At 44.0% G+C, this 10,712-nt stretch overlaps 1 protein-coding gene and 1 long non-coding RNA gene across 9 annotated transcripts in view; both read right to left on the bottom strand.

Moving 5' to 3' along the window:
* foxp2 (forkhead box P2) overlaps positions 1 to 10,712 on the bottom strand; it is a 121,719-nt gene that overhangs the window by 10,998 nt on the left and 100,009 nt on the right. For 4 of the 8 annotated variants that reach the window (XM_024136205.2, XM_070438351.1, XM_024136200.2 and 1 more), the window contains 7 exons: positions 10,571 to 10,658; positions 8,936 to 9,019; positions 4,556 to 4,766; positions 3,853 to 3,929; positions 3,615 to 3,716; positions 437 to 558; positions 47 to 116 (listed from right to left, as the gene is read on the bottom strand). In XM_024136205.2, the coding sequence (XP_023991973.1) occupies positions 47 to 116; positions 437 to 558; positions 3,615 to 3,716; positions 3,853 to 3,929; positions 4,556 to 4,766; positions 8,936 to 9,019; positions 10,571 to 10,658 (754 nt within the window). Of the gene's footprint in view, positions 1 to 46; positions 117 to 436; positions 559 to 3,614; positions 3,717 to 3,852; positions 3,957 to 4,555; positions 4,767 to 8,935; positions 9,020 to 10,570; positions 10,659 to 10,712 lie in introns of all 8 variants that reach the window. The other 4 variants (XM_024136203.2, XM_024136204.2, XM_024136195.2 and 1 more) reach the window with 1 other exon arrangement.
* Positions 4,773 to 5,719, bottom strand: LOC139024012 (uncharacterized). Its single transcript, XR_011475248.1, has 3 exons — positions 5,635 to 5,719; positions 5,510 to 5,602; positions 4,773 to 5,389 (listed from the first exon to the last, which is right to left on the bottom strand). It is a non-coding gene; the product is annotated as an uncharacterized lncRNA (long non-coding RNA).

Below are 10,712 nucleotides of genomic sequence, written 5' to 3' on the forward strand. Positions count from 1 at the left end.
GTACAGGATCTGACAGAGCAACCGCAGCTTAATGCTGGGTGTTTACCTGTAAGCTGGCGTTTAAAGCAGCTCCATAGCCCAGGCTGGAGGGAAGGTTCTTCACAAGCGTCGGGCTTCTACACCAGGAAACAGAAATACACAAAACATTTTGAAATACACATTCTTACAAAATGGCATATTGCAACATATATTTTAAATTCTAATTATAACATCGTTGTATATTAAACAGTGAAAGAGTCAAGTGGTGTAACATTTAAAATACGTATTTCTCCTCATAGCTGTGACATTAAATCATCTTAGAATGAAYGGCAGCCTTTGAACACACACMATATACTGTACTACAGTGATATTTAAAAATGCCTGATTATTAGTGGTAATACGGTACAGGCCCTAGGACTAGGTGGGGAGTTAGAGTGACAGCTCTGCTCTAACGTACCCTGTTATCTTCTGAGACCTGCGTTTCTGGTACTCCATCTCGTCCACCGTCCACACGGCCCCCTTCACGTTCTCCACACGCACAAAGCACTTGTGCAGACTGAGGTTGTGGCGAACGGCGTTCTACAGATGAAAAAAAAAACAGAGAAAGGTCACGGAAAGAGTCATTTCATTTTTTAAAATTTATTATCCACCTAAGAAAGGGAGCAAAAAAAAAACGACGCGAAATTGATTTTTGGGGTTGAAATTCTTAACGTTCACGCGCCATTGATTTAATTAGTAAAAGTGAGCGAGTACGAATGCACTTACAAGTCACACACAGTACATATCAATCAGAGTAAGTAGGCTGAAAGGAGGTAATCAGCATAGCGAATGGCTTTTGGTGACAGAAGTGGTAATGCCGTGGTGATGATGGTGATGTCAGTAGCAAGCAGCAACCCTCAACCCTCTGCTCTAGTCTTCATGGCAGTATCTTAAGGAGATGACAGTAGCAGAGATTTGAGGCCCTTCCCCATCTGGTGGCTAACAGCTAACCCGGTGACAATATGAGGTGTGGGGGATAAGAGGAGGAGGARGGTTGGTGTGAGAGGGTATGACTCRTGTGTGTGTGGTAGGCTGACAAGGATGGCTACTATATCGAAATAGTCTGTGCATGCTGTCAAGATAGGAGTCAAACGAATGATCAGATCTGGACACCTTTTTGTCGTAATATTGTCACATACCCTTAAAGCAAAGCGTTGCTATCAAAATGACCTGAGATATGCATGCATTAACACATGCATGCATTACTGCATGTATATGCAAACATGAAATATATACAAAAAAAGAAAATCAACACAAGAAATACAATATTCCTCCCCAACATTCCAGATAAATCCAAATTAAAACATGCATCAAAAASCCTACAAATAACAACCTTTGCTTTAATATCGCCCACTTTCACGTGCATTCTTTTCCCAACGAGGTATACTGTTTTTTTCCCCTTTAAGAAAAGAGATTCTCGAAGAAAAAAAAAGGGAAAAAAAACATGAGCAGATCTCCGCATCTGACCTGAAAATCCCAGGATTTGATTGATCTTAATGCCCATGGCTTTGAATATGATCAGTTTAATATTAATGAGAAAATGAGCAGTTTTATTATGCATGCTATACAGTTAGATCTAATAAGCTGCTGGGGAGTGAGGAGCAGAGTGGAGGCTGGATCCTCCAGTCTCAGAGCTGATGAGACCAAGCTCAGATATTAAATCACCCTATATTTCTTTTTTTTCTCTTTTTTCTCAGTTAATCAAATGACACGCCCATCACAGATCATCCCTCTAACGCCTTACAAAGGAAATGTGGGAGCTCAAAATGTAAATATATCACCTAGGTTATTGTAAAAGAGAGAGAGACTGAGATATTTCTAATGCCCATTTTGAACACTTCTCTATACCACGACTGGGCCTTTCCAAAAAACCAATACTATGTGTGTTTCCGAGAGAGTGAGAGCGAGAGAGCGAGAGAGCGAGAGAGCGAGAGAGAGAGAGAGACGGAGAGGAGATGAAGAGAGAGAGAGAATGAGAGTGTAATATGTGTGTGTTTGTTAGAGAGAGTGTGTTGTCAGAGAGAGCGAGAGAGCGTGAGTGTAATTAGTGTGTGTGTCAGAGAGAGAGAGGAGAAGAGTTGTTGCTGTAATGTGTGTGTGTGTGTGTGTGGTGTCTGTGTGTTTCAGAGAGAGAGAAAGTGTGTTAATGTGGTGGTGTGTGTGTTTGCGCAGTAGAGAGCAGAGATGAGGAGTGTTGTTACATGGTGTGGTGTGTGTTGTGTGGGTTGTGGCAGTGAGAGAGAGAGAGAGGTGTGTAAGGTAGTTGTGTGTGTGTGTGTGTTTGTGTCAGCAGAGAGAGAGAGAGAGAGTAGAGAGAGTGTAATGTGTGTGTGTGTGTGTGTGTGTGTGTGTTTGTGTCAGAGAGAGAGAGAGAGAGTTGTGTAAGTGTGTGTGTTAATGACCAGTCAGTGATAAAACAATTGACTAAACAAGTCAATAAAGACACACACGACCGATGTGGACATCCGGAAGAGTCCGGTTCTTTGCCAGCACACCCTGTGGATCAGTAATTACACCACCGAACATCATTTGCCATCCCAAATCCAATTTAATTCATCTTTGCTGAACCTAGTGCTCTTGATATGACTTCTGCATGCTGATGAGAGTGGATATATGCTGGATCCCCCCCCCCCCAACCCTTCCTTGTCCTGAGTAGTACCACAATGGCCACTGGCTCTTACTGGCTAACAAATTATGTGAAGGTGGTGAGAATAAACACTATACATGTGTGTTGTTAAGAGGCAGGAATATACTTTATTCAGCAACGCACACACACTTCCCCCAAACAGACGGCACAGGAAAACATTTTTAACTGTGCTGGAGAGGCAGGGCAAGGCAAAGTTGTTTAGGACAGAGATACAAATTGTAGCCTTTTGTCCTGGTCTAAATAAAGGTTGTGTTCTCTCCTTGACAGGCTAATTCTCCAATTTGGTCTCATTTAGTTTCGCAGAACGACATAACCCTCTGAGTCGCGACACGCGGCCGCCAGCCCGCCACTATGAGCTATGGTGTGTGTGTATAGGAGCACACGGGCCAGACACTAAACACAAAACCCCCTGCCACAGCCCCAGCCTCCCTAGGCAAACAGCCATCTTTCAGACTAATTAACCAATGATATGCAAGAGAGGCTGGGTGTGTGTGGGAGGAGGGATGGAGAGGGAGAGAGAGGAAGAGAGAGAGGAGAGAAAGATAGAGAAAGAGGAGAGCGAGATAGATATAGAGTGAGGGGAGGGACAGGAGGAGAAGTAATACGGTGCATGGTAACAAAAGGTGCTGATGATTGAGTGGCTGTATTGTAATTAGCGTGCCAGGCCCCACTCCTCATCCACAGCCTCGCCTATTAATTGCACCAAATTAGAAAACGATATCAGAGGCAGAATTATTCTTTCACTTGTCATCTGAGAGAAAGAGGTTGGAAAAATTCACTCTATTCAAGAGGTCAGGTTAAAGCTAGGGGAGTGGGATACTAATCTGTTGGTGTCAAGTAAATCAATGTTCTTCCAAGCTTTTCTTACTGCAGGCATGGCACAAAGAGGTGTCTCTAGATGAGGAAGTAGTGTACTCTAAGGCTGTAAGAGTAGGTTTAGGGTAGGTACCTTCCAAGTAGCTGCGTTGCGTCTGAAGTAAGCGAACGTGCGGGTGAACCAGCTGTAGATTTCATTAAGCGTTAACTGCATGTCGCCCGACTCCATGATACCCTGAAATGAGACGACATCAAGTAATGGTTTACTAACTAGGCAGCATGACACACACTCTCAAAGCTGCATGCGATTCAAGCAGCAATTCATTTACATCTAATCAGGCAAAGTTAATGTATTTTTTTCTCMCACTCACCTGCCTTATGAGGGTTGCATAAGTAAATGGCGGTCTGACATCGGCATTCTTATAAAACTCATAGTTTGGGGCGATCTCTGGAAAAATAAATACTGTGTCACCACCTGCAATAATTGGTAAATTTTATTCCCCGTGGTATTGGAATTAGTTTAGGGTTTCATCAAATTAAAAGAGGGAGAGAAAGAGAAGAGAAGAGGGAGGGGAGGGCAGCACACATCAAATCAGCATTTTCCATTTTCCAAAATAGATTTTTCATTAATCTCTCTCATGAGAAATCTTAAACACTAATACATCCATATCAAATTAGATCAATGTAGATATTTTGTACGAACTTGAATAATTATGCATATTTTATGCTAAATACCAGAGAGTAAATATAAACATCAAAGACAGGCCTTTTAAAATGCAAAGAGCTTAATACATAGAACATCTTAACGTTCAAACTGAATTGACATTCACGTCATATTTACGCTCAGAAAACGTTATGGTCTATTGACATATGGATTGATTATACAGAGGCCTTTTTTATCCTTTTTAAATCTAACATTCCGTATTGCAATAAACACTGTGCGGTTGTACAACAACAACTATTAGTGGCAATGCGTTGAAAGGAGTCCAACACAGTATTCAATTCAATTCAATGAACCCAACTTTATTAATGATCATAACAGTAGGTGACTGGGCTTAGTGTAGAGGGTCTTACCTGAAGACAGTTGCATGGAGTACTTGTCGGAGTGACGTCTACGCATGGCGCCCATGCTTGGGACGTTGGCGGCGCTGAGCAGGGAGGGCACCTGGGGCACCTGGGACATGGGCGTCACGGGGGCGCTGGGCGTGGTGGGGGTCTGAGGTACGTTCGGAGGGGACGCCGATGGCAGGTTCTTCGACATGGTGACGCTCGACACCAGGTTCAGCTGATTAAGGGGGAAAGGAGCGAGGTGACCGAGGGAGTGAGGAAAGGAAGGAGAGGGAGAGAGAACATGGGAAAGAGAGCGAGGGAGAGAAAGACAGAGAGAAATAGGATTGAGGGCGAGAAGAAGGAAGTAGAAGCAAGAGAGCGGGAGGGAGAAAGAAAGAGGGTTTTACATCAGAAGGGGCTCTCTGACAAAACGAGAGTGGATTCTCTGCAGTTCTACAGCTGTGGTTCCACTAATAAGCTGTGTTAGAGGAAGCAACCAATCTCCACGAATTAAAGGATCAAATTGTATCATAAGAATTCTAATTAGAGCATGCTGTTAAAGATGATCTAATGATCAGCCATCCATGTTATCCCAACCACCATCTAACGCCCACATAGAGACAACTCACCGTGTAGTGTGTACTAAACTGTGGTAGGGAGAGAGCCAGAGACAGCCACCACCACCACCTGGCTACAGATGGCTACAGCTGGCTACAGATGGCCAGGCTACAGCACAGGCAACCCTGACCTTTCCTGGATACAAAACAAAAGCGATGCGGCTACTTTCCTCTTTGAAACCCGTGCAGAGTCACTTTACCTCTCCGCTAACGCTAACTGAAACCCGTGCAGTCACTTTACCTCTCCGCTAACGCTAACTGAAACCCGTGTTGCGAGGTCACTTTCCTCTCGAACCTAACTGAAACCCGCTGCAGGTCACTTTACCTCTCTGCTAACTGAAACCCGTGAGAGTCACTTTACCTCTCCGCTAACGCTAACTGAAACCCGTGCAGAGTCACTTACCTCTCCGCTAACGCTAACTGAAACCCGTTGCAGAGTCACTTTACCTCTCCGCTAAAACTGAAACCCGTGCAGAGTCACTTTACTCTCCGCTAACTGAAACCCGTGCAGAGTCACTTTACCTCTCCGCTAACGCTAACTGAAACCCGTGCGAGTCACTTTACCTCTCCGCTACGCTAACTGAAACCCGTGCAGAGTCACTTTACCTCTCTGCTAACGCTAACTAAACCCGTGCAGAGTCACTTTACCTCTCCGCTAACGCTAACTGAAACCCGTGCAGAGTCACTTTACCTCTCCGCTAACGCTAACTGAAACCCGTCACTAATCCACAGAGCTTTTCACCCTCTTTTATTTTTTATTTTTTTTCATTGGGCACATGTGATGTGATTGTAGGGGTTCCAACCAACCGAGTGGAAATTTCCACCCTGACCTTTGCGTCTCTGTGCTAATTTAGCTGGAATGGAAATKACATCATTACATATTCCAACCAAATTGGCTTAATTGCGAACGGGACGAGTGGACTGCTGGTGAACGTTGTGAACGTGACTGGAGATCACTTTGAAAGGGGCGCAGGGTTGTAAAAGAGAGCGTGAGAGGCCTCAATAATCATTTGCGACAGCATGTGTTGATGAATACAATGAGATGTCAGGTCGGAGAGACTATGGTGCATCTATGGCTTTCAGCTGATCATTATAGCACCACTTAAAGCTAGTGAGCTGATTCTGGGAGGGACTGTCTGGGCTGAGATGACTGGCAGCTAGTTAATACTGTAAGGCCTGTACTGACAGCAGTACTTCTGTAGCTCAGTTGGTGTAGCATGGCGCGTGCAACGCCAAGGTAGTGGGTTTGATTCCCGGGACCACCCGTAAACAAAAAATATATATATGCACGCATGGCTGCAAGTCGCTTTGGATAGAAGCATCTGCTAAATGCCATATATTTATTACATGAACTCAAACTAGTCAGAGAGAAGAACGTCCCATAGGACTGCAGAGTTACTGCGCAGGCTAGCTGTGGCCTTAGTACAAGTTTACTCTACCGCACAGTGGAAGGAGGAATGAATCTAAGACTGACGAGTGTAAGTTTCAAAAACATGCACACGTCAGCCGATTTTTTCAAAGGTGTAAAATATAAAATGCGAATGAATTATGATTTTCATGTGCTAATGATGTCATTTAATTGCGGAATATTAATGACGACGGACAAGTCATATCCGTCATTGTCTGAGACAGAAACGCTTTACTACCTTGGCGAGGAAAGTAGACTAGACGACAGCAACTGTCACTGTAGAACACAGCACAGACAGTAAACTAGCATGACAATTGAAAAGGAAAATGTATATTGTCGTTTTTTCCCCCTACGACAGCTTCCAAAACAGTGTATTTGATGTGTATAATACAGGAATCTCCATATAATTCACAACAGGTCAGGCCAGGTCAAGGCACCAAACCAACCAGGTCTTTGAAGTCTGATCCTACTTAATCCCCTATTCATTCAAAGCATCAGACGCACACGCACACGCACACACACAGCCCAAGAAACACTGTGAACAGTCATTACGTGTTACATGTTCAACACAGAGACCCACAAAGGGTTTGGACACGCTGTCAAACACAGCAAAAATGCACTCCATAATAAATCCTATCAGTGTGTGTAATAGCATGTATATTATAGTGTTAAGATTCCGTCTTCTTTTTTCCCCCTCCTCTCCCCCCACCAGGTACGGCAACAAGCGTAACATGTTTGCAGGCATACAATCCTAGTATTTGCAAAATGGAATTTATTAAAGCCCTAACTGAGCGGGAGAGCGAATGAGAGGCAGGGATGAGCACTTTGCCACCTCTCTGCTCATCTGAATATATATATTCAAGGTTGGGTCTGGGAGAGAGAGAAAAAAACTCATTATTCTGGGCCTTGCAGCCTTGGTAACTTTTCATCCATCCATGGCATGGCCAAAAGGTAACATTTAATGAAGTGCCATTCAGAGAGTAAATGGGGTCATATAATAGACAGTGCGCCCAGCGCGAGGAACACCTTGTGTTGGGCTACTGATAGCTGTTAAGGGTTGCAGTGATGAACCAACAGGACTCATTTCAGCAGCCGGCAATAAATTCACACTATTAATATTTATCAAATATGTGGGGCTGTTTCAACCCCAGCCCCAGCCATGTTCGGGATGTAAACCCATGCTATGATATCTATTACAGATCTCCTATTGCGGTGGAACTATGCATTTCCCCCCCCCCGCATATAACACGTATTATCCACATGTAGTCATTTTCGTATGCCAAAATCTACAGTATAAGTACGCTCCGCTCTAGTTCTCCAAAAGGGGGAGCCTTAAAACTGAAGCTGGAGAGAGTTTGTTCATTTAAGGATCTCTGTACGAATTACGCACCATCAAATGCAATTAGCAGTTCTTTCATGTGCGGTTTATGTAATGCAATAGTTCATTAACAGTATTCATTCATATGCAGTCTTGGATTACAGTCCTGAACATCCTTTTTTAGACTAGATGTAACCAAGCTGCTGGAGTTGTGAAGATAAAAAAAAAAGAGGGAAAAAAGTGATTGAATAATAARCTGGAGGAAAGCAGATGATTCCTGACGGGTTTGCAGGATAATTATTCTATCTTGTGATTCTACTTTATTCAATGGAGCATTATTCCATTGAAATGAGGCACTTACTAAGCAGCAGCAACATACTAACAACGTTTCTGATCTCTCGTTTTTTTCAACTGCTTTAAAATTGAGGTAAATAATACTAACAAAAATGACGCATTGTTTTTGCACATGTAATATAAAAAAAATAGTGTATAATTTAAATACATTTGTATCGTGAGTGTATCCATATTCAATGCAAATATATACTAAAGTGAAATAGTGTCAAATAGATTCTTTGCCGATTTTAGCCCATATTTGTAGGATTTTGTATCTATTTTAGGCCCATTTTATTGCATACTTATTACTGGGCTATTTCATTGCTCATCATCTTTACCAGTACAGCTATCAGTTGAGGTGTTTGTTGTCCAAATGAAACATACTTTCATTTCTCTCACTCGACTTTAAGTGCTGCTTTGGACTGTGGTGCTAAGCAGCTATTGCACTGCTAACAGGTTGTTTTAACCATTATGTCTATCACAACGAAATGACCCAGCGTTTTGGCAAAGGACTCAAGCCTGTGATTTAATACACTCCTGGCTCTATTGTCCTCTCTGTCATAGACTGAGATGTATCTGATGGGAGAGGTGTAACCTGGTATTGCCTTTCCATCCCACTATCATCCCACTATCATCCCACTATCCCTCCATCCATTTCAACTGCTGACGGTTAAACTGTCTCATTCAGCCAAACCCTGTTTACTGTATATAGAGCAATATGCACTCACAGGTTTTGGAGATGGCTTGGGCTCCGAGGGCCGCATGTGCAAGTGGGCCATCATCGCCTGAAGATGCTCACGTTCTTTAGAAAGCTGTTAGGCGGAGAGAAGGAGAGAAGAAAAAAAACTGCTTTAGAAATGAGCGATTTTCCCCAGACTGCAACAGTAATACATCTTGTTATCGAGCTTGTCTTTCTTGTAATGAATCCTGCATGTGCCCGGTCTGTGGGCTCCGAGCTAAGTCTGCCTTGAAGACACAGACTTAAACCAAACGAGTGGAGGAGAGGAAGAGGCGAGAGACAAAACATTTCTGCTGCTAGTGGTGTCGGCATGAGGGAGTTAGTGCGAAGAGGTCAGGGAAAACAAATAGCACTTCATCTTTTTGTCAATAGCAGAATTTAGGTCACGGGTGCTTTGACAGCAACAAGCTACTCAGGCTATAAATTAGAGGGTCCTGAGTGCCTCCTCAAAGTCCTGTGGACACTGTTAGAGAGATGAACCCCAGCCAACAGCTGCCGAGAGGTGAAGGGGTCCTCTAAACAGAGTGCCAGCCAGACCCGCCTCCACGCTCCCCCCCCGTTCCCTTGGAGGTCTAGTTAGTGGCCCTGCGATCTGCTGTCATCAATCTAACTCACTGGGAGTGACAGGGACCAGGTAGTGTGAACAGACTGAACTCCACTCCTCGTGCGCTAGCTACAACACCAACCCAGCAGCAGCAGCATCCAGCAACACTGGTCTAGACTGAACTGGGCCTCATTACCAGCGACGGCTCTCAGGGATGGAGTGAAGGGAAAAAAGGAGGAAAGGACGGACATAAAACAGCAAACGCCAACTGGTAATTGGTCACACCGCAAACACGAGGTTCGGTGGCTTTGGGCCCCCCCCCCCAAAAAAGAAAGAAAAACACAATACTTTTTTGTGTATACTTATTGTTACATATAAACAATAAGTATTCATTTTTTCTTCGAATACCCTCCAAAACCCCAACAACATAAATACTAAATGTTTGCCGGAGCGGGAAAAAACGTTATAGTGGAACGCTTGGGTTGAGAGAGAGCGAGAGAGAGAGCGAGCGAGAGCGAGAGCGAGAGCGAGAGAGAGAGAGAGAGAGAGAGAGAGAGAGAGAGAGAGAGAACTTGTAACTCTAAGAGCATGTCTGCCATGCTACCCCGGCCTAAAGCAGGCCTGACTGTCAGTASCACAGTGTAAATCCAGTACAGAAAATAGACAGCCGTGGTGTAAATCCAGTGTATTGTGGGAATGCCGTGGATGCTGAGTAATAATGTCATTCAATCACCGGACTCATTATCTCGGCAGCGTGACACGCTAATAAGGTCACGCTCCACCTACTAAAAATACTTCCTGTCTTCAGAAGCTTCCTTCAGGTGCAAAGTGCATTTAATTAACATGCAGGGACAGGGGACAGATGCACTCCGTTATTAATTGGAAAGGAGAGAAAATAAGCACATCGTTAATTCAATTAAAACAGTCATAATGGGTTTGGTGCGGGCCCAAGGATTCCTTTGTTTAGGTGGTCTCGGTATATAAGATTCTGCTGCACTTTGGCCTAGTCGGCCACACAAACAGGTATGTAGAAAATAATTAGAAATCAACAACAATGTAATAATGCTAAAAGAGCCGTGCCTGTATCTCTAGCTGCTGTACCACCTGCATCTGGACTCGACACTGGGCCGTGCTCCTGTCGTCTAGAGCATGCTCAGTGTTAAGGTGCCTGGAGACAGGGAGAGAGAGAGACAGAGAGAGAGAGAGAGAGAGAGAGAGAGAG

The sequence above is a fragment of the Salvelinus sp. IW2-2015 genome, unplaced genomic scaffold, assembly GCF_002910315.2.
Source record: "Salvelinus sp. IW2-2015 unplaced genomic scaffold, ASM291031v2 Un_scaffold803, whole genome shotgun sequence".
Lineage (NCBI taxonomy): Eukaryota > Metazoa > Chordata > Actinopteri > Salmoniformes > Salmonidae > Salvelinus > Salvelinus sp. IW2-2015.